The sequence below is a fragment of the Pectinophora gossypiella genome, chromosome 16 (genome assembly GCF_024362695.1).
Source record: "Pectinophora gossypiella chromosome 16, ilPecGoss1.1, whole genome shotgun sequence".
NCBI classification, from domain to species: Eukaryota; Metazoa; Arthropoda; class Insecta; order Lepidoptera; family Gelechiidae; genus Pectinophora; species Pectinophora gossypiella.
The window spans coordinates 13,203,330-13,226,257 of NC_065419.1; the positions used below are offsets into that span (position 1 = coordinate 13,203,330).

At 39.8% G+C, this 22,928-nt stretch overlaps 2 protein-coding genes across 2 annotated transcripts; both read right to left on the bottom strand.

Moving 5' to 3' along the window:
• Positions 1-891: 891 nt before the first annotated feature.
• On the bottom strand, positions 892-6,582 carry LOC126373833 (fumarylacetoacetase). Its single transcript, XM_050020172.1, has 9 exons — positions 6,340-6,582; positions 6,052-6,159; positions 5,439-5,563; positions 4,526-4,666; positions 3,501-3,598; positions 3,089-3,244; positions 2,262-2,468; positions 1,468-1,616; positions 892-1,113 (listed from the first exon to the last, which is right to left on the bottom strand). The coding sequence occupies exons 1-9, from the start codon at positions 6,421-6,423 to the stop codon at positions 910-912; spliced, it is 1,272 nt and encodes a 423-aa protein (XP_049876129.1). The 5' UTR covers positions 6,424-6,582; the 3' UTR covers positions 892-909.
• Positions 6,583-10,725: 4,143 nt separating this feature from the next.
• On the bottom strand, positions 10,726-22,518 carry LOC126373854 (protein phosphatase 1 regulatory subunit 7-like). The gene is made up of 6 exons (XM_050020200.1): positions 22,337-22,518; positions 22,018-22,264; positions 19,625-19,753; positions 17,444-17,606; positions 15,513-15,821; positions 10,726-15,125 (listed from the first exon to the last, which is right to left on the bottom strand). Exons 1-6 carry the CDS (start codon positions 22,341-22,343, stop codon positions 14,952-14,954), a joined length of 1,029 nt encoding a protein of 342 aa, XP_049876157.1. The 5' UTR covers positions 22,344-22,518; the 3' UTR covers positions 10,726-14,951.
• Between the last annotated feature and the right edge of the window lie 410 nt (positions 22,519-22,928).

Consider the following 22,928-nt stretch of genomic DNA (forward strand, 5'->3'; position numbering starts at 1 on the left):
GCCTGCAACGTTGAAAATAATCAAAGCTGCCGGAGTAACACATTTGTTTTATTACGAAATGTTGCCAGGTACTGAAAAATACATTTTCCGTACGATCGTAGTCTTGCGATCGTACATGAGTAGAAATGCCAAAAAATCGTACGAGTACGATTTAAATCGTACATCTGGCAGCCCTGATCTGGAAACGTCATCCAATCCTTTTCTTTTTTTGTTTTCCCCGAAGAGTAAGGCAAAGGGAACTATGCCCATACAGCCATGTCTTACGTATTTTTTTTCTTGATGATTGATGAAATGATGAAAGATGATGAAACCTAAGCCCCCACCCTCGGAGTAGACTCCTAATCCGAACCCCAAACGAATTAACTCAAAAGTCCGCATAAACTTTTGAGTTATGAAGCGGCTTCTTGGCACGAAGCGAAAGTAGGCAGATACACTTTGTTTATTGAATACTCCGATATAATAACACTCGCGAATGTCTTCCGACTAACTTAATGCGATCATTAACCACAAAACACCACTTCGTATTAATTATTTAGATTATTCAATGAAGAAAGCAACTGTCCCGTTCCCGTTTCCTGCCAAAAAGCCCGTCATCCAATCCCAAAAGACAAAGACCTTGTATACAAATGGGTACAAAGACCTTCTATACAAGGTCTTTGTACCCATTTGAAAGGCAAAGGAAACGTAGCTCGTACAGCCATAAGATTTCTGAAAAAGGGAACAATGCTCAGAGTTGCAGTACCAAGGTCCGTGTTGCTCTAAAAATCACATCAATCAATATTTTTTTATTTAATAATCGCTTTGGAACTGCAATGCAGGACTGTGGTTAAATAAATTAACAGCAATTAGTAGAAAATATGGACATAAGAAAATAACACAATATTTTAATCATATTCAACAAATATTTCTTTATTTATCTTCAAAAGGCACAGCAGGCAAAAGCTTTCCTTCGCAAGTGCCGAAGCCTATTCTGCCACTCTCGTTGACGCAGTAGCCACGAAGTATGACTGTATCTCCGTCCGCGAGGAACTTCCGTTCTTCTCCGTTCTTCAGGCGAAGAGGCTTCGTGCCCTTCCACGATAACTCCAACATGCTGCCGAAGGAGTCTGACGTCTGAAAAAAGTTATATTCAAATTTGAATCACTTTATTCTACGAATGGACGCTATCGCGCAGTCAACCATAGAGGAGGAACTGTTACAACTTTTTTTATTTTATGTCTCCCTGCTTAGCGAATTACCGTTTCGTTTATCCGTGCCCATTATTCCGAAAGAGTGAATATTAAATCGAAAAAATCTGACTCGGACGGGACTTGAACCCGGAGCTGTTGCGAAGCCGGGACGAACAAGCTAACCATTATTCCACCGGGTCCTGTCTATGCGAAATTTCCGATCTAGATATACCGTTATCAAGCCGACTGCAGCTAAAATAAAAATCGTGTTACAATAAGTTATAAAAAAACAACGTACATCGCCACTAATAGTCCCGGAACCCAGCAAGTCTCCGGGCCGCAGGTTGCACCCGGTGATGGTCTGCTGAGCTAGCTGCTGCTTGACAGTCCAGTACAGGAACCGGTAGTTGGAGCGGCAGACCGTCGATGGCACTGGAGACTTCGATGCTGGGGGAGAGGTCGATATAATATAACATAGCACGCTTTTGTCCCCGAAGGGTTAGGTAGAGGTATATATATATACACTCACTCATTCATTTATATAGCAACAGGCCATTTAGATATTTATTGGGAAATAAAAATAAGTTTATTTGCTACAAATAAAAAAGTAAAAATGTGAGTGGAAGAGTGACTCCAGGGGGTCTAACTAAAGAGACCACATTAAAGAAATTCATCTAAAAATTCCTATTGCAATTTGTCATTTGCACATATAAATATGTCAACAAATGTCAAATAGCAGTATTGCTTTTTTAGACGAATTGCTACAATGAGGCCTTTTTTACCGCCCTGTACTGATGCCGGTAGTTGGAGCGCCAATGGCGAGAATTGGTACTAAATTTTAAATGAATAGAAATGACCAGTAGGGCTAACATACGCAACGTGATATAATTTTGTCACAGTCATTTTATCGATTCTTATAGATTTGTGCTAATATGTGAACCCAAATAAGTCATGTCGCTCTGTCAAAATACGAAAAAAATCACGTGGCACGCAGAAAAAGAAACAAATTTATCGATTTCGATAAAACTGATTGAATCGGTCGATAATTTTATCACGTTGCGCATTAAGCCCTGCAGACACGATAAAACTTACTCGTAATATCGACTTCAAGTTTGATGTCGAAGTTGAAGTTGTTGGCATGCCGGAGGTAATCAAATGGCGGGGGCTCTTGAGGATAGTTGTCTACAATGTAAGGAGTCAGAGCTTCGACTGTCACCACCCAGGGGGAGATGCTGGTTCCCAAGTTCTTAGCCGTGAACGGGCCGAGCGGCACATATTCCCACTTCTGGATGTCTCGGGCTGAAATCATAATATAAACTCATATCTGTAATATCCGATGGGGTCGGAGAGTCAAAAGCAATCAAAAGACAACTTGGTATATGACATGATGAACCGTATAGTGAGGTGACCATCCGTCGCCGTCTTGACGGCCTCCGTGGCCCAATGGTTGGGTGCTGGGCTCATAATCAAGAGGTCTCAGGCACCAATGTCCCTAGTTTGAATAGGGTAACACAGGCTGATCACCCGATAGTCCGTAAATAAGTTGATCTGTGCTTAGAAGGCATGTTAAGCCGTTGGTCCTGGTAACTACTTACTGATGTATGTTTTCAATACAAGAGTCATGACAGGGGCCTTTGGCGGCTGAATAACCCTGACACCCTGGTTGATGAGATTGGTCATCACAGTCCGACTTCGTATCAAAAGTGGCTGCAATCTGATTGCTTGTGAATTTGTGACTCAGCCCACCCCTGGGGTTAAGTTAATTCAGAATTTCCAGAATATAAGGTAAGCGACTATATCTTAAGTAATAAGCCGAAAAAAGCACCCACACCTCACCGAGCTTTTTGTTAGACCAACGTGGAGGTGAGCCGTATCGCAGCAGGATCTCCAGACTATATAAAGCTAATAAAACAACTCACCGCTCCAGTCGTTCATGAGCACAAACCCGAAGATGTGCTCCTCTGCATGTCGCGCCGTGACGCGCTCGCCCAACTGAGTCGGCGGCCCGCCCACGAAGCATGCCACCTCCAGCTCGAAGTCCATCAAGCGGCAAGGACCGAAGTGAGGGTCCGCCCCTAAAAGCATGCGCATCGTCCGCGTGAAATTTAGAAACCTTTCTATTAAAAGATTCATACCAACTTTCAACCCTTTGCATAACCTCTTGGGGGGTGAATTATTAAAGAATAACAAAAGCTGTCCTATTGACCAAAAGAACTTAAAAACGGGAGTCCCGTGAAATATTGGAACTTCTAGCATTTGTAATTTCCGAGATTTCTTGATGAGTGAGTCAGTCAGTGAGTGATCTTATCCTTTTATATCATATAGATGTACCTTCTACGGGCAACGTTTGTCCGAATGGTCTGGTGATGGGCGTCCCGGATATCACTATTGAACTGGATCGCCCGTGGTAGCCGACTGGCAGATGTTTCCTGGGGAGAAATATTTATTGCAGTCATCTTATTTATTTATTGTTACGACTTTCGACGCTGCTGCTCTGTCAGTAAAGCTTAAGGCACAGAGAGCTGGAAGCGGTCAAGGCGCAATTTCAAATATAATCAACATTTTCACATTGGGAACATTGCCTTTTTTTACGGTAAAATCCGACTAGGTGTAAAATTACATAGCTACTTTTGGAATAAACGTAAGTAGGTGCTTTCGGTGGTATCCATAGACCTCGTGTTACAAGTAGACAACCAATTTCTGTATAAAACGTGTCACATAATTGTACTTTGTTTGAGCAGCTATAATACCTTCATTTGAGGGAACGAACTTATACTATCTACATAACACAGTTCGGTAACACGGGGACGCGTTTTTAGAAAAGCTCCTTAGCGAATGTGAGTGTATTGTTTACAGTATGTCAGAGGTGGTATCTACGAATAAATAATAAGTCATTTATTCGTAGGGTGGTATCGAATGAATTGTATAATATACATTTTTAGAGAACTTGGCTGCCACACTGCGGTGCCCTTAAATCAAAAAAATATTATTGATATATGATTCAAAAATAGTAACCACTTCTTGTTTGTTTTCATTTGTATACTTTTTTTTTTTTGACGTGACTTATTGTAGATTTGCCGCAGATGGCATTAACTACTTGGCCGGACAAATGGGGAGCGCTGAAGGCTCTCACCCGGTACAACGTTTAAGACAACAGGCCTGAGGGTGCCCAGTTGGGCGCGAACCTCGGCTCAGGGCGTCGTCTGAGAGGAAAAATATTTGAAAGAATTAATCGACCCTAGTGGGTCGATAGCGATAAGCGCTGAATGAGGGAAATATTTGTATACCAACTACATAGTATTGTGAGGAAAGTTACGGAGTACTTTGGAAGTTCTGAAGTGTGATAAACAACTCACCAGTTGGGCATTAGAGCATTTTCTTTGCTGCGGAACATGATGCCTACATTCGTAGCGTGGTGGATTGACGAGTAGAAGTCGGTGTAGTCGCCGATATCGGCCGGCAGGTGCATTTGTGCCTCTCTTTGTTTTATGAATGCCCTGTAAATGTGTTAACCATTTAATACCACTTAAGTTATGCTTATTGCTAAACAGCCTCCGTGGTGTAGTGGTTAGAGCGTTAAGCTCACGATCTGGAGGTCCGGGTTCGATTCCCGATGGAGACATTGTCAAAATCACTTTGTGAGACTGTCCTTTGTTTGGTAAGGACTTTTCACGCTTGAATCACCTGATTGTCCGAAAAAAGTAAGATGATTCCGTGCTTCGGAGGGCACGTTAAGCCGTTGGACTATTAGATGTAAAAACACCTCCGCCAACCCGCAGTGGAGCAGCGTGGTGGAGTATGCTCCATACCCCCTCCGGTTGATTGAGGGGAGGCCTGTGCCCAGAAGTGGGACGAATATAGGTTGTTTATGTTGTGTTATATAATACGTTATGCTTAGTAATAAATAGGTAACATAAATAAGCCCACGAAGTAATTTTGTCTATCGGTTGCATAAAATTATCGTCCACTTTGGATGAAAATGGGCATATAGATGTCATAGATAGATCGAAACCCTACCCCTGCAACATGGATTACGCATCACAGACGACGCGATAGATATTGAGGACTTCGGCCAATAGACGTAAGTTTACCCGCCTCTTAGATCTGCGTAGACAGCATTCTACGTGTATAGATCGATGTCTGTGTTACTTGTCGCGTTGTTGCGTGCTATAGTAAAACCCATGCACATAGAGTGTTTTTCAACAATAATCAAAATCGGATAAAAAGTACAAAATCTGCTACCTACTTGGCACTACTATATCTACTTACTTCTCTCTTAGCGTACTATCATTCTGTAGAGTAGGGTTGGAGACATCCAACAGGCTTTGCAGGGTCAACCTGGCTTCCAGCCAATGTGGCCGTGTAAGACCCATGAACGCATTGAGTGTTTGCTCCTGAAAATAAATATCAATTAAAATTCCCAAACACTAAACAATACAATTTATTGCATCTAAAAATTTATTGTCAATATAAAGACGCTCCTGAAGTTTCGTATTAATTAATAACTATATTAAAGGAGCAAAATAGCTGTGCTTCATTGTGTTTGTCAAGGGTTTATATTTATTATATCGACAGAGCGAATTGCTGTACTTTATTATGTCAAAATCATCACAGCGCGTCGCTGGTTTAGTACCGGCGGTCTCGTCTCCGGAAGGAGACGAGAAATTTTGAACTGTACGAATTTGGGTGAACCCGTTCACATAAATCCGGATGCAACACGGCGCGGCACAGTGTAAGTATATTGAGCTTAAAAACTTGATATACCAAGACTAGGTTTACAAGGGAATTGCAGCATATTTTCCAACTAAACAAGTATTAAATTAAAACTAGATGTAAACAACTAAACTGTATAAATTAGCATAAATTAATCAAGATTACTTACCTTAAAAACATGTTGTTTGTCTTTCAACAGTGGTCCGTTGAATAAATGTGATATCACATTCAGATCTAAAATCCAATCTCCTATAGCTACACCTATGTGTTTATGTTCCTGTAAATAGATAAATCGTACTTTGGATAAATAACCCAAGCTAATATAGAAGTTCTTAATTGAATTGCATTTGCGGACAGCTGGGTAACATTCTAATTTAGCCGCGTAACTTATGACAACGAGAAAATAACTAAATAAAAAGGGACGAGTTGAAATCAAATAAAACAAGTATGGACTTACATTTTTGGCCGATGTGAAGACGCCGTACGGTAGATTTTGGATTGGGAAGTCTGTTTCAGCAGAATATTCTATGAAAGAAGGCATTTTGACGTGCGTAACCTACACAAGCTATGGTTTTACTGACAGTTTTGTAGGAAGAGCGAGTTGGTTAGAAGTTGGTATGTAAATAAAATGGAAATTAAGTGAATATGCCGGTTCTAGCCGGCCGGTACGGTGGACGCTCGGTCACTTACTGGATTCCGTGTGAAGGTCACACCATTCTGCTGGTATTACGTTATCTTCGTAATGATAACACATGGGACATTACCGAGAAAGTGTTTATTTTGACTTTCGTCACTTATTTTCGTCTCAAATGTTATCTACCGTATGATTTTTACTGTTCTCTTTTGCATTTTTGACAATTATTATTATCTTCATTCACTGCGTGTCGTTGGATGGCCGTGGTAGCTCAGTTGGAAGAACGCTCGACTCTCACTGTAAGGTCGCAAGTTCGAATCCAACACGGGGTTAAACCTATATTTGGATCATAAATGATTATCACGTGCTCAGCGGTGACGGAAAACATCATGCGGAAAGCCACACACCCGAGAAATGTGTTTCGGAAGTATGTGACCTAAGCTGTATTGTGCTGGTTTTCCCTTTGCGGGTTGGAAGGTCAGACAGTCAGTCGCTTCTGTAAAAACCAGACCTGTCAAATCTTCAGGTCAGCGGACCCCATGGAGAGCGGGACGACGCTAGGGATATGATGATGACTGAGTGTTGTAGGAAATAAATTCAGACTACACTGAATACATAAAAAGGACCATATAAGTGTCAAAATATCAGTCGCAGTAATGTCTTCTTATTCTTCTTTATTCACCGTACCGAATACTGAGGGGATGATTCAGCCCATGATTCTGAGTTAATCATCACCATCTCCAGCCCATAACGTCCCCACTGCTGGGGCACGGGCCTTCCCTATGGATGGATAGGGAGATGGGGCCTTAAACCACCACGCAGGCCCAGTGCGGATTGGTGGTTATTAACGACTGCTAATGCAGCCGGGACCAACGGCTTAACGTGCCTTCCGAAGCACGGAGGAGCTCGAGATTAAAACTTTTTTTTTTGTGGTCACCCATCCTATGACCGGCCTTTGCGAAAGTTGCTTAACTTCAACAATCGCAGACCGAGCGCGTTTAGCTGAGTTAATATCAAGTGGAATTTACCGTCGCAAAATGTCATCCCCCTCTGTATTCGGTGCGGTGTCATTATTCACTAACACCCTGTATACCTACCTGTAAAACTAGAATAAAATCTGTTTTTTATTGGGTCGATGACGTACCTGCTACGAGAGTGAATAGTAAAAAACTACAATTTGGTTAAGAACTTGGTTAATTCCTCTACTGTGCTCTAAATAGGGTGTTGTACTGGGTCAAAGATAAATTATAAAATGCTAATCTAGAAAGAGAAGCCAGTGAGATGATCTAAAATCAATCTCATTTTACTTCTCGACATATTTTCGAATTTGATTTATGAATTAAGTAACAATGAGAACGACGTTTGACCGCTTTTACTGATGACGTCACAGGACAGTATTTCCACACAAACTCCAAAGAAAACTTTCGTTTTGACGTTTCGTAAAAAGTATCTCATTCACCTATTCACCACATGATCCAAAAAAAGATACGATACGTTACACTGATTGCTTGTAGCATTGCCTACTAGTGAAATTAAATCATCAACTAATTTATATACTTACTTATTTTTATTTAATTTTAATCTAAAATAATTTCATTATAATAAAAAATACACTTTTAATTATTTTGAGAACCTGGTAGTCATGTCATGAGCAATATCATGTACCCACTTTAGAACCCTGTCGCACTATCATGTTTGACATTTAATGAAACTTACGGTTTAATTTGTCAAAAAAGTTAATGTGACATGGTTTCAAAGTGTATACATATTAGTACTCGTGATCGTAATGTTCTTACTGCTTAATTAATAAATTATAAAATCTTGTTTCATATCTATAAGGACGCCATAGCGCGGTCACACCCCGAACACTTCATACAAAAAACCTCGTTTTACACAGACACTACACATTGACGTTATCGTACACGCGCATCTGTGTGTGTGACGTCTGGCGCCATACCATTGAAGACTAAAGTAAGACCGAGGGGGTAGCCAGAGGGGTATACTATGTATACATCAGCTATGTAGTAGTAATAGGGATCCCTCAAGCTATCTTTTCTCTGATTGTCTATGAATAAAGAATAATACTACGTATAGAACGGTAACTCTCCGCTCCGCAACAATTCGAGCTAGATTTACCTCACCCCCTCTGGGTCTTACTTTAGTCTAAATGGCCGTATATAAGGGTGCACGCAGTAAGAATAAAATTGTTTTTATGGAGGATCCAGAGTGTGCTGAAGCATAGTGTTACAAAGCACGCGAGACTGCCATCACTCTTAGAGAAGCTAAGGTTGATAGTCATCCTCAGTGAGGGCGTTGTCCTTGGTGAGGACGTGGGCCCTGGTGCGGGCGGTCTTGGTGTCGCTGGGCGGGCTGGGCAGGGCGAGCGGAAGCGGGGCGGGCGGAGGCTGGACGCGGCGCCGCGGCGACCGCCGAGTGCTCGGTGACAGACTGCTGCGCGAGTCCGAGACTGCCTGGAAGCGGCGCGCTGCTATAGCTAAGCCTATACGGTGCGTGACAGCAGCCCTCGCGACACGACAACCGCACCGCGCGCGTTGCGACTTATATCAACCGCTTTGACCAATAGCCGTACGACGTCTATCCACGAAGATAGCATTCGCTGCGTCTATTAGTCGAAATCCTCGCCTTGGTCGTTGATCGAAAGGCGCGGTTGCCGTGCAAAGCCTCAAGACTACTACCATGGTATAAGATCAGGTATGCTCAAAACTGACAGCTAGCATATCAAGGTTAGCCCAGCTGACGTCATCCGACCCCGCGTTGCCATTTCGTAAAAAATAAATCACCCACGTCCAATGTTTTTAATTTACTTTGCAAGGAAAGATTTACGTACAGTTTTAATGATTTTTAAATATGTGACAAATAACAGTAGGTAATTAAATACAATAGTCAGTAATTCACTTAATATTCAATAATAAAAACTTCCCTGGAATGTTGGAGATACCAATTGAATGGTAACACTTACGTCATCAATGGGCTAGCAATGGCGGCTTGTCATAGGATTGAGCATCCTTGTCTTCTTATACCGTGACTACTAATAGTAGCGAATGCTATCTACGTGGATAAACGTCGGATGGCTATTGGTCGAACACTTCTGTGGTATGGTGAGACCTGAAAGAGGCACGTCGACCAGATGCTGCAGACCTCAGTAACAACCAATAGTAGCTAACCACAGTTGTACCACAGTATATCTATGTTTTTACTTATGGTTTTATGTCATGTTAAAATATGATTGATTAAAATGCAAATGCCGTTTTATTGAATATATTACAACTTCGATATTAATCGGAACCCGTGGCGCAGGCGCTCGTGGCCTTTTGAAATTGCTTTTCAGGTCTTTCACATTTTGAAAAGGGGAAACTGAACAAACGACGAATGGTTATAACTTATGAAGGACACGCAAATGGTGGTAAATGAATACATTAATATGCTGCATGACGTAAAACACATTGAGCGTCATACTATTGCTTTTTATCAAACCACACCCACTTGCGCCTCGACATTACCATAACTATTAAACTGGTTTTTATTTAAAATAGATATCGTCAGAACAGATTTTGTATGTTAATTAATAGGTCATAAATATCTAAAATCGAATACGTCTTTTGCACAATATTTTGTAAGGTCTTCGATATTGAGAACTTTTGAGTGTAGAGTTGGTCAGAGTCGACAGACATATATAGATAAATTGTATACAAATAATGTTATAGTATAAAGATATAATATATTATGTTATATACCATAATAGTAATCAAATCAACTAATCACTGTATTAAATACATAATTACTGAAAACTATGTACAAGAGTTATGTCACCATCAAGAATTCCAAGTTTTAGGTACTACGTAGCGATAGACAGTAAGTCGATGTTTTAAACTACAGCAGGGTCTGTATGATAACTGAGTCGCGCACGGCGCGAATTATATCGAGGGCTTCAACCAATAGACGATGCGAGTGCTATCTACGTAGATCGTCGTACGGTTATGGTCAAAGCCCTCGATATAATTCGCTCCGCGCGCGGTGTGGTTGCCGTGCCGCGGGGGTAGGGGGTCTAAAACGGCCACATCAATTAATCTAAAAAGCAATATTGTAATGTAACATTTGTGCATATAAAAATGTCAAATAGCAATATTGTTTTTAGATGAATTGTTTGAATTTGACCTTTAAACCCCCACATATTATGAAAAATCTCAATAAATAAACAAATATTTAATTCATTAGTTATATTACACAACAGTTATTGTTCAATAAAATCGCTGGCGTAGTCTTAAATGCATAACTACTTACTTCAGTATAAAAATATAAGTTACAGAGTACAGTCAACAGCAAAAATACTCGATGCACTGATGAGCACATCTATATTGTTTTTGAGGCTCGTAGCTTGGAAAGTCCCTAATATATAATTGTACGTTTATTTATATAATCAATATTTTTGCTGCTAACGGTATATCAACAGAATTAATTAGCTAAATACAATGTAACTACAAAACTGAGATTTTTACTAGAATAACGCGTTGTCTAACAAGATGGACGTATTATTATCTGATGCAGGGTCACGAGCATCAATACGTATACATTATGGTACCATGTCACATGATGTTTCTTGACAAATTGCACTGTAAGTCTCACTAAATGTCAAATATGTTAGTGCGACAGGGTCCTAAACTGGGTACATTATATGTACTGCTCATGACTGTACTTACACATAGACAGACGTGTATAATTTTATTTTAGTTTAACAGTTGTAAATACAGTGCCATTAACTTACTTTTACTGTTCTTCTTCTTACGTGTTTATGTTATGTACTTTAGACTCCCTTATCACCATAAGGTTTATCATATCCAACTTACGACATCGTATCAACAGTGGCTGCATGTTGTCTTTTATTACTTGTGGCTCTGCCCACCCGATTAGGGATTAAGGGCGTGAGTTTATGTATGTATGTACTTTAGACTCAGCGTTGCCAGACGTCCCGATTTTGGCGGGACGTCCCGATTTTTAAATCAAAATTTAATGTCCCGCACGGGACAGGCTCAGTCCCGCTTTTCGGGAATAACTCGACCGTGCGTGCAACGTGCTGAGAAAGCGCGGGCGGATGGCACAGACAAGTGTGGACTGGCCGTCTGTAGGGTAAATCTGATTAAAAATATCATATTTTTATTGAAATACATTTTCTATGGATATTTTTGAACTCAAATTAAAAGATAAATATTAAAAAACTTTTTATTTATACGTTTTTTTACTATGTCCCGATTTGGAAAAAAAAATCTGGCAACGCTGACTTTAGTGCAAGAAAGAAAACTGCCAACCAAAATGAAAAATACATTTCTCCGTCTCAAAATTAACCCAAACAATTTAAAAGTTTTTTTCCTACAATATGAGGCCTACCCTACGCCTACCCTGTATGTATCAACGGTATTCCAGTAAACACTCGGTTTCATAATAATTTCACTAGTCCATACTTTACAGTACAATTATTTACTGGACACTTTTGGAGGCACTTAATTTTGTTCATGGTATAAGAAAACCAGGTATGCTCAAAAGTGACAGCTAGCATTTCAAGGTTAGCCCAGCTGACGTCACTCCACCCTGCGTTGCCATTTCGTAAAAAATAAATTACCCACGACCAAGGTTCTCATATTTTTGCAAGGAAATTTTGAACTTTTATTAAAAGATTTCTTACAGTTTTGATGATTTTTATATATGTGACAAATAATAGTAATTAAATACATTAGTCAGTAATTCAATTAATTTTCAATAATATGGTAACACTTGCGTCATCAGAGCTAGCAATGGCGGCTTGTTATAGGATTAAGCATACCTGGTCTTCATAAAACATGATTTTGTTAACACAACAATCATATTATATAAAATGGAAGGTACTGATATGTGTCGCAAAATAATTCTACACACAAATATAATAAATTACACTTATAGTGGCCCCGATTCCTGCAGACACCATCTAATTTTATTTTAAGTTATATTTATCATTTTCTTATCCGCCGAAAAGGAAAGGGACGGATGATCGACAGGTGTTAATTTTAAAATGAATGAATAACCCGGGCGAATTATAACAGGTATCTGTCAACTTAATTATGTCCGGTTATTGTCTAATGTAAAATTTTTAGAGCGTTGTTTTATATTTGTGCTTAAAATTGACGTGTTTCCATAAATTGTATCCCTGTCGATTACCCGTCTCTTTTCTTTTCAGCGGCTAAGAAAATTAGAGGTATAACTTAAAATGAAATTGGATAATGTCTACGGGAATTAAAACCATTACGTTGTCTGAGCACAGAGACCTTTCTTGTCGAAATGAACGGGTGTTAGAAAGCTTTTTAAACCCTGTCTCATTGCAGTCTAGGTAGATTTTCTTTTGATTAGTTTATATATTTTTGGTACAAAACAAAACATCGCGCCTGTGTTCCCGAAGGGGTAGTTAGAGGTGTATAATACACACACCCACTCGCCGACAGCTGTGTTTGAATCCTATGTAATAGCGGCAAGCCTATTGCCTTTAACCGGGCATAAATCGTGGAAACCATTTGATATCAATTATCTATAATTCAAACTCATAAAGTCGAATTGAGTTGTATAGAGCTCGCATTACGCGTTCTTGAATTTGGCTCACGGATTTATAAGATTTTGTAAATGAGTCTTAGTACATCGACAATAAGGTCGCTTTGCCCTGGCTACGTCGTAACCACATAAATATAATAATATACTACACAACGAATCCACTGACATCTATACAGTACCGACAAGATACATTCAATACATTTTAATAAATATTTGGAAGTGTTTCTGTAAAACCTTGTAAAGAAATGTAAACGTGACAAAAACCTTTTCTAATACAGCATAAGTTCACGAGTATAAATGCTATCAACGTGGTGTTTGGTGTCACTTGGAGGACACACCATTAGGGTTCATTTTTGCCATTTTGGTACGGAGCCCTAAAGTGTGGGGGCCAGCCAAAGGGCCACGTTGCCGTTGTTTGCTACCAAGAACGCTGACATTGTAAAATGTTATGAAATGTGTCGCTACAAAGGGTCTCGGAACCGCTTTGTGGGCTACTGTATATCCTAGTGGCGCCATCTGCAGTAAGTTGTGTGAACTGAGAATTCAAATTCATAATATTTATTTCGGAAACTAGTCTATATTATTTATAAACGATGTTTTAATTATTTATTTATGTGTTGATTTTGTTGTGTCGTTTTGTTGTTATAGGCGATAGGATGATCCCTTATCGCCATAAGGTTCAACATATCCAGCTTACGACATCGTATCAACAGTGGTTGCCAGTTGTCTTTGATTACTTGTGGCTCAGCCCACCCCATTAGGGATTACGGGCGTGAGTTTATGTATGTGTATGTTTTAATTAATATTTAAGCGACGACTCGGCGATTGCACCAATAGAAAATAAGCCTTATGTTTGTTGCTCAATCTAGCAATTTAAAAAGCTGCACGCTGCATCAAACCATGTTTGAAGGCCCTTTAGATTTTTGGACAATGTCCAATTTCCCTTATTTATCTATTCTAAATACTACCATGTCTAACTACCAACTTCTATGTACTTATTTGGTCCGAGAACAGAACTAGGGGGTTATTCTCAAGTTCCAAAATATATCGTAAGTGAAAGTCCGTGCGATTGTCTTTTATTGATTTAAATTATACTCGCATGCTATGTTTAAACCCCATATAATTGCGGGCAAGCCGATTGCGATTAATAAACCGGAATTAGCAATATTGTTTTATAAGGTGAATGACTTCAATGTGGCGTTTTAAGGTTCCGTACGCATATGGTAAAAAAGGGACCCTATTAATAAAATTTCGCTGTCTGTCCGTCCGTCTGTCACGAGACTGTATCTCATGAACTGCGATAGCTAGACAGTTGAAATTTTCACAACTTATGTATTTCTGTTGCGGCCATTACAACAAATACTACAAACAAAATAAAATATTTTTTTAAGGAAGCTCCCATACAAAAAAAAAATTGCCCGTTATTGCTCGATATCACACAATATGCAATGTGCCTGCATGCAAGCCGACCACATCACAACACTGTTATGCAAATGATTTTACCACCTTTTTGTATTTTTATGTGTTCTAGTACATAAATTGATTTGATTTTTGCTAAGGATTGGAATTGCCGTCTTCTGTATTTCCGAATGCATATAACCCGGGTACTTTCAAGGCCAAGTGAACAGGCACCTTCTGGGCGAGCTCGCTCCATCTTAGGCCTCGTCAATGCATACGGGCAAATCTGGGGCCAAGAGCAAACCCATCAAAGGTAAAAAAAAAGTACCTATTGTTGTTTACCTAGTCAATAGTACGGAACCCTTCGTGCGCGAGTCCAAGTTGCACTTGGCCGGTTTTAATCCCCCAGTTCTCGGGCCAAACTACATGAGAGGAAATATGGATCCTTATCTACACAATGTGGCGTCAATCTGTTGCAGGGAAGGCAGAGCGAGCTTGAGTTTCCTCCGGTAGGCGGGGTCGCTTGCTATGGGGTTGCGCTCCAGGTATATCGTCGCTATCTTCTTGTTATTCTGTAGCCGGTCTATGGACGACCACTCGGAGATCAGGTTGTCGTTTAACTGCGAAATATATTTCATCATCATCCCCTTAGTCATCATCATCAGCCGTACGACGCCCACTGCTGGTCATAGGCCTCCCCCAAGGATCTCCACGACGATCGGTCTTGAAAAATTCTGTCGGGTTATTGGCCAATGTAAAATTTTTAGACGGTTTTTTTAGATTTGTGTTTAAAATTTAAGTGTGTTCCATAAATTTTATGCTTGTCGATTACCCGTCCCTTTCGTTTTCGGCGGATAAAAAATGACATATATAACTTAAAATAAAATTATATGGTGTTTACAGGAATTAGCACCATTTAAAGGGTAAAAAAAAGTTGGTCGATTTTTTGGCGATCTTACGCAACTTTGACTTGAGGCAAAAATGTCAATACGACTCTATTAACTCACCCATAGCTCTTCCAACTCGCTCATGTGTCTCAGATTATCAATCTCAGTGACCCTGTTCATGGCTAGGTCTAGCGTCTGCAACTTGACCTGAGCATCCAAGTTCTCAATAGCAGATATACCGTTCTCCGACAAGTATAACTGATCTAACTTTGTCAGAGCCTCTAAGTTTTCAATCTTAGTGATTCTGTTGCTCTGCAGCACTAAAGTGTCAAGCTCGGTCAAATCTTCCAAGTTCTGGATCTTACTGATCTTGTTTTTGCCTAAGAAAAGCTGCTTGAGTTGCTTCATGCCGTCCAGGTTTTTGATTTCCTGTGGAAAAATGTAAAAGTTAGTTACTTTTTGATAGAAATTGAGATGACTTTTGTTTTTTACAACATTCACCCGTGCTTACGCGTCGGCTTGATGATGATGCGGTGGTAATGGTGGTATTAATAAAATAATCTCAGCTGAAACTGCCCTCAAGATCATGCTCAAGTCCCTTAAGTTGCTGTTTTCATATAAGAACTGTCATATCGACATAATCTTGAGGACAGTCTTGAAGCTGAGATAAGTTTGTTGATACCACCCATATATCGAAGGTATTTCACATGGACAGGAGGAGGACCCGGTGGTGTAATGGTTAACACCCTCGTCTCGGCTTGACAAGAGCTGCGAGTCCAACTCCCGTCCGAGTCAGAATTTCTTTTCGATTTAAATTTTCTCTTTCAGTAGGCCTGTTTTGTAACTTTAACAACTGAGATTTGTCATATAAATGAAAATCAAATTACTTTATAACACATGACATAGCATCACCCCTATATCTCTGAAGGGGTAAACAGAGGTGCATACATAATGTGATCCAAATATTAAGCTACAATTATTTTTATAAATATGCTTCTTCCTTTTTTTCGATTTAATTTTCTCTTTGTGAGAAATACCTATACTGGGTGTTAGTGACATCGTAACGAATACTGAGGGGGTTGATTCAGACCATGATTCTGAGTTAAAATGAAGTGGAATTTTCCGTCGCAAAATTCATGATTTTTTTTTTAGTTTTTTTAAATTATTTTCAATTCTATACTTTTGCGATGGAAAATTCCACTTGATATTAACTCAGAATAATCAGATAAATCATCCCTCTCAGTATTCGTTACGATGACACTTACACCCCGTACAAGTACATACGGTAGCCATATAAGTAGGTATGGGTGTTAGTGACACCGTAACGAATACTGAGGGGGATGGTTCAGACCATGATTCTGAGTTGATATCAAGTGGAATTTCGTGTCAAAAATTCATGAAAATTTTTCTTTTCTTTTTAATTATTTTCCAATCCATACTTTTGCGACGGAAATTTCTACTTGATATCAACTCAGAATCATGGCCTGAATCACCCCTCGAAGTTTTCGTTACGATGTCACTAACACCCTGTATATAGAAAATATACCTATATATAGAAAAACGAAATACCAGTCACCAATTAATCACGAAATCTCAGAAACAACAAGTGCTAGGAGTCTCAAATTTTCCTTGAGGGTTCATTTTCGGACGTAGATGCTCACTAAAACGGGATTTTGTAAAATCCAACCCTTAAGGGGGTAAAAAGGGGCGGCAAAGTTTGTATGAAACTTCTATAGTTTTAATAGTAGGGTTTCACGCGACCGAAGTCGCGGGTAACAGCTCGGTAACAGTTAGGCAACTAATAATAGGCGTGAGTTTATATGTGTTTGTAAGCAGTGGCGGTCCTAGGGTGGGTGGTGCGACACCGGGCGCCGCAATGGGGGGGGGGGGGGGGAATCAACGAGACTGGTCCACTCGGGCCAGCAGCCCCGTATCTAAAGAGGAGCTGGGTTTTGTATTTTGAGGAGTTGAGGGGCGCCACTTTCAGGTCTCGGACCACCTAAATAATTTGCTAAGGCCACCACTGTTTGTAAGTATGTGTCCTTTCTTACCCTTATCCGGTTATCGCCCAGCTCGAGCAGCTCCAGCTTGGCCAGGTGGTTGACATTCTTGATCTCCGTGATCTTGTTGGAGCTCAAGAACACTCGCTTCAGGTTGCGCAGGTTGTCCAGTCCCTGGACCTCCTTGATGCGGTTGAACGACAGGTCCAGAATTCTGAATTTGAAATGAAAATAGTCAATTTGTTACGGCGATACGGCTCACCACCTATCAAGTTGGTTGGTTGGTCTAACAGAGCTCGGTGAGGTGTGGGTGCTGTTGATGTTGCGATGGTTGCAATTTTGACTATCCCAATTGGGATACAGTCGTGAGTTTATGTTATGAAATTAGTTATTACATTACAAAAAAGGTTTGTTTTTGCGTTTAAAAACTTATTTGCAGTAGGTAAACTAATCGTCCAATGTTGATGTAAGGGTCGTTGATGTCGTCACCCATAGGTATCATCATGGTATAAAAAAACCAGGTATGCTCAAAAGTGACAGCTAACATTTCAAGGTTAGCCCAGCTGACGTCATCCCACCCTGCCTTGCCATTTTGTAAAAAATTACCCACAGCCAATGTTTTTATATTTACTTTGCAAGGAAATTTTGAAGTTTTAGTAAAAGATTTACTTACAGTTCTAATGATTTTTATATTATTATTATTATTAGCCTATATGATCCCACTGCTGAGCAAAGGCCTCCCCCATATTTTTCCAAGTATCCCGGTTCTGTGCGAGCTCTATCCAGTCTTTTCGATAACCGTCGAGATCATCGCGCCATCGTTTCCGGGGTCTACCACGTCTACGGTGTCCGTCCTGTGGTACCCAGTGCGTGATGATCTTTGCCCATCGTTCCGAATGCATGCGGCACACGTGTCCAGCCCAGTCCCACTTTAGCCTGGCGGTCTTCCTGCCAACATCAGCTATACCGGTTTTTGAGCGCAGCACAGTGTTTTTTACTCGATCAATTCGTTTTACACCTAGTATGCTGCGCTCCATTGCTCTTTGACAAACCCCGACCTTGGCCTTTTGAGCCTTGGATTTTTATATATGTGACAAATAATAGTAATTATATATATTTAGGGGCGGAGAAGCATTGTGGAGATCATTGGGGGAGGCCTATGCCCAGCAGTGGGCGTCATACGGCTGATGATGATGATATATATTATATTAGTCAGTAATTCGATTGATTTTCAATAATATTTACGTCCTTGGAATGTTGGAGATACGAATTTAAAGATAACTCAGTGGTAACACTTACGTCGTCAAAGGGCTGGCAATGGCGGCTTGTCATAGGATTGAGTATACCTGGACTTCTTTGACCATGGGTATTTATTTATTTATTGGGTTTCATAATCATTCATTTTTTTTTATTAAAAACCAACAAATAGCTATCACTTTGTGCAGCGGCGACGCAGCGTACTTTTTAGGGACAAACTTCTTTTTTTTTGTCCTTGTTATCTGCCATCAGTCGCTAGACTATTATCAGATTTGTTCTGTTATTTTTACTGTTTTGAACTATACAGCCAGCGCTGCATTGTCCATTAGTCCGTAAGTACATTCGCACGTTTCAGTCTTTTTATGTCCCAAGAGGATAGATAGGAGGGAGATGGCTAAAGGATTAGGATGGTGGACCAAATGTTCCTTGTGTACTGCTTTACGCTGCTGTGCTTCTTCAGCGATAGTAGGCATTTCTAGGTAGGTGTGCAATTCATCCATTCTGGTGAACCAGGGCGAATAGCAAATTGTTTTAAATATGTTATTTTGTACACGTTGGATGCGTTGAATGTTGCTTTTGCTAGCAGTTGACCAAATTTCTATACCGTATAACCAGATAGGTTTTAGGAGAAAAAAGAATAATACTACTTTAGAACGGTAACTCTCCGCCCCGCACTCATTCACTCGGTCTTACTTTGGTCTTAAATGGCCGTAAGCCAATAAGGAGTAAGGGGGAGAGCGCGGACTGTATGTCTCGCTCGCACATACGCCTTAGGCGGAACACGGTAAGAACGAAATTTTAATACACAGTGTCCACATGGACTTCAACTATGAAGTCAACTATACATTGTTTTAAGTTTACGCGGTTATTATCATAATTAAAACACATAGTAACGGGTTCTTACCGCGTCTCATATCTCCATTTAAACGCGGTAAGAACCCGTTACTATGTGTTTTAATTATGAAGTCAACTTACTCCAAATTGACGAGGTTGTCCAAATTCTCAATGACTGTGATCTGGTTATCATACAGCTCGAGCTCCACCAGTGTAGTCAAGGTGTCCAGCCCTTCTATCTTCTTGATCAGATTCCATCTCAGGTATAGCCTGGAAAAATATCCAATTGAGACATGAATTCATGGACATTTACTGGTAAGTGGTCAGTTAACCACACTTAGTAGTGTCACATTATTTTTTTATTCCTAATACTCGTATTTTTTCTGATAATCCTTACGAAACATTTACTTGTGAGGTGTTTCGATTTTTTGATGAGAAGTGTATATTAAAAAACGTATTTTCTTTGAAGTAGCTATCAAAATCACTCATGTATGGTTAATTAAAAAAAACTGATTTAAAAAAATCTGATATGAAAAGAACTTTTGCTGCTACTTTAGCATCTGAATAATAAAGGGATGTAAATATGTAAATATTTATTTATTTTATTTAACAGTTTATTAAACACAGATATTTAAAAAATGTTGTTCTGCTTATTTTTAAAAAAAAATTGGTACCAGCCGGGTCTGCATGATAACCGCGCCCGAAATGAGAATTATATTGAGCGCTTCGACCAATAAACGATACGAATGCTATCTACGTAGATGGACGTCAAACGGCTATTGGTTGAAGGCTTCGATATAATTCGAACCGCGCACGGCACGGTTGCCGGGCAGAGCCTATAGCTTCCAGTAGACAGATAAGCAGATAAACCAATAAACTATACTAACTCAAAACAGTGAGTGCTAATTTTAGACTCATAGGTTCCTCCAATAGAAAATGATCTTACAGTGAAGTAAAGTAGGTCTATATCTGGGCAGCTCATCATATTGAGATGACATTGATAGATTTATTAAGCCCTCGCCAGATTGCCGTCGCGCGAACGTAATACTGGCTGTGTGACGTCTGTCTTACATTACGAGGCAGGTGTTAGTGCCCCATCTTGAATATTCAAGAATATAGGTATCCAATGAAGGAGAATGAGGGAGGGAGGGGGCGAAAAAATATATCGCTTCATACATGCCCATATCATGCTAACCTGTTGCTCCTCAATCATCATCATCATATCATCCAAGCCGTGTCCAGCGACAGCGACTCCTAAAAGTCTATACCAGGTCGATGTTATGATAGGCTCTAATGTGGCTAGCAAAACCGAACTTCGATTTGAAGGTTCGGCCACATGGCGCACAGAATAACTGGCCAGCAGAATTAAACGTATAGTTGTAGGAGGGCTTGTGTCGAGTCTACCGTATTTGGCGTTTTACGTTAAGATCTTCTAAATGCTTCTCAAACACTCACTAACCAGCGTTACTTTCACTTACTACTTTATTATCATTATTTATTATGACTTACTACTTACTTTTATAGATAATTAAACTATAGAAAAAAAATTGGATTTATAGTTCCATTACACAGAATGGATGACCAATGTAGATTACTAATTAGAGCAAATTGATATTAATGCATATCTAAGAAATAATTACATTGTTTATTAACCATACACTTGTAAATTGTGTCTAACCCTGACACCGACCCCGCCAGTGTAGTCAACAATTCCCTTATTCAGCGCTTATCTCTATCAACCCACTAGGGTCGAATAATTCTTTCAAATATTCTTCCTTTCAGACAATGCCCTGACCCGAGGTTGACGTCTAACTGAGTACTCTCAGGCCTGTTGACTTAAATTTTGTACTGGGTGAGAACCCTCAGTGCTCCCCATATGTAAGGCCAAGTAGTTAATGCCACCTGCAGCTAATCTACAATAAGTTACATCGAAAAAAAAGTTTATTGTGAACTATACACAATGATTAAGCCAATTGCAGTAGATTTGTGATCTAGGAAAGATAACATCTTATTCCTTTTCTTCATTTTAATGGCCTAAATTCTTATTGTATCTGTGAAACTAATAAAGGTATAAATATATATCAATCAGATGGGTTGACACAGCTTGCATTACTGAATCTGATAGTAACGTTAGATCAGAAATGACCAAATGTTACTTAAAACCCTTTTAGCATACGGGGGCAGAAAATTAGTTAACTTCTGAAGTTCTGACATTACAATCTTAATACGAAAATTATGTCTCAAGTCTCAAGGTTATTTTGATATAAAAATGTACCCCAATGTTGTAGGTATGGTGTGTGACTGTACAAATGATGTCACTTGGTTTGCAGAATTTGTTGTCCATAATCCTCAAAATTTCTAATCTGACATTGATTTTCTCAATTTATACTCTTTGTCTTATAGTTTTATGCAGACAACATTATAGTATGAGCTACTGAATTATGTCTTAACTACTCTAAATCTAATTGTCTTGCTCTCGCTTTATGCTAAAGCTCATATAGTGTAGCATGAGGTTTTAATGATGATACTAGTACCTTTCCAATTTCGTCAAGGGCTCAAGGTTCTCAATCTTCCCGATCCTGCCGTGGTTCATGTCGAGTTCTGTCGTGTTCTCGTTTACAATGATGATCTCCTGCGTGTCTTCTTCGGCCGCCGGCGGAGGCGTCGCGGGCGGCGGCGGAGACCCCTCACCTTCCTGTCGGCGCACCTCCTGATTACCCCCCGAAGCATTCTTAGGCACCTGGCTAGCCTCATTATTAGCCATTGGCACGTCTTTGTTATCTGAAACAGAAAAGAAAGTTTAGGAACACAGGTAAATTAGTTAACACCCTGCTAACTGAATCTTGAACGTACCAGCCATAGCTGTAATTTAGTCCAAGAATCTGCACTTCCGAGGTAATCAAATACGCATAATCTTACGGAGACACTTTATTTACAAAGTCAGAAAATCGCGAATAATTATTTTTTTGAGATTCTCTTTATTTTTGCAGATTTTTGCGAAAACTGCAACCAACCAATCAACCAGCGCAATTTGACAGCTGGTCGCTGGCTGTCAATTTAGTTTTTTTTTTTCGGAAAAAGCAAAGAACTTTTGTCTCTATAGCCAAATCGAATGTTACGAGTACGCTCCACGAGGCAAGAAAGAACACCCGCGGATTTCAATGGAACTAAATGACTTCATATTACTGTCTATACCACTAATACAGATACTGAGATAGGTACTGTGATGGCAGCGCCGCAGCCGCGGATCATATGTTGTGGTGTTATCTCCACATTACTTATTATAATATAATATTAAACTTCAAACTAGTTAGCCTTCGGAACAAGTTTTAGATATTTTGGAGGCATGTTTTTGGTGCAAGAAGACATACGTGGTTTTTCTTACGAAAATGTGACTGGATAATAGGCAGAATGTCGTACACAACTTTGCTTTATAAAGTTATGA

What these genes read in the sequence shown, in the direction of transcription:
- LOC126373854 (XM_050020200.1), bottom strand. An exon ending in CCCTTGACGAAATTGGAAAG is followed by an intron (nt 19,754 to 22,017) that starts GTACTAGTATCA and finishes ATATTTTTCCAG; the next exon opens with GCTATACCTGAGATGGAATC. An exon ending in GCGAGTTGGAAGAGCTATGG is followed by an intron (nt 15,126 to 15,512) that starts GTGAGTTAATAG and finishes TATATTTCGCAG; the next exon opens with TTAAACGACAACCTGATCTC.
- LOC126373833 (XM_050020172.1), bottom strand. Translation starts at nt 6,423, where the DNA reads ATGCCTTCTTTCATAGAATATTCTGCTGAAACAGACTTCCCAATCCAA. An exon ending in GATAGTACGCTAAGAGAGAA is followed by an intron (nt 4,667 to 5,438) that starts GTAAGTAGATAT and finishes ACACATTTACAG; the next exon opens with GGCATTCATAAAACAAAGAG. An exon ending in GCTCATGAACGACTGGAGCG is followed by an intron (nt 2,469 to 3,088) that starts GTGAGTTGTTTT and finishes TTATGATTTCAG; the next exon opens with CCCGAGACATCCAGAAGTGG.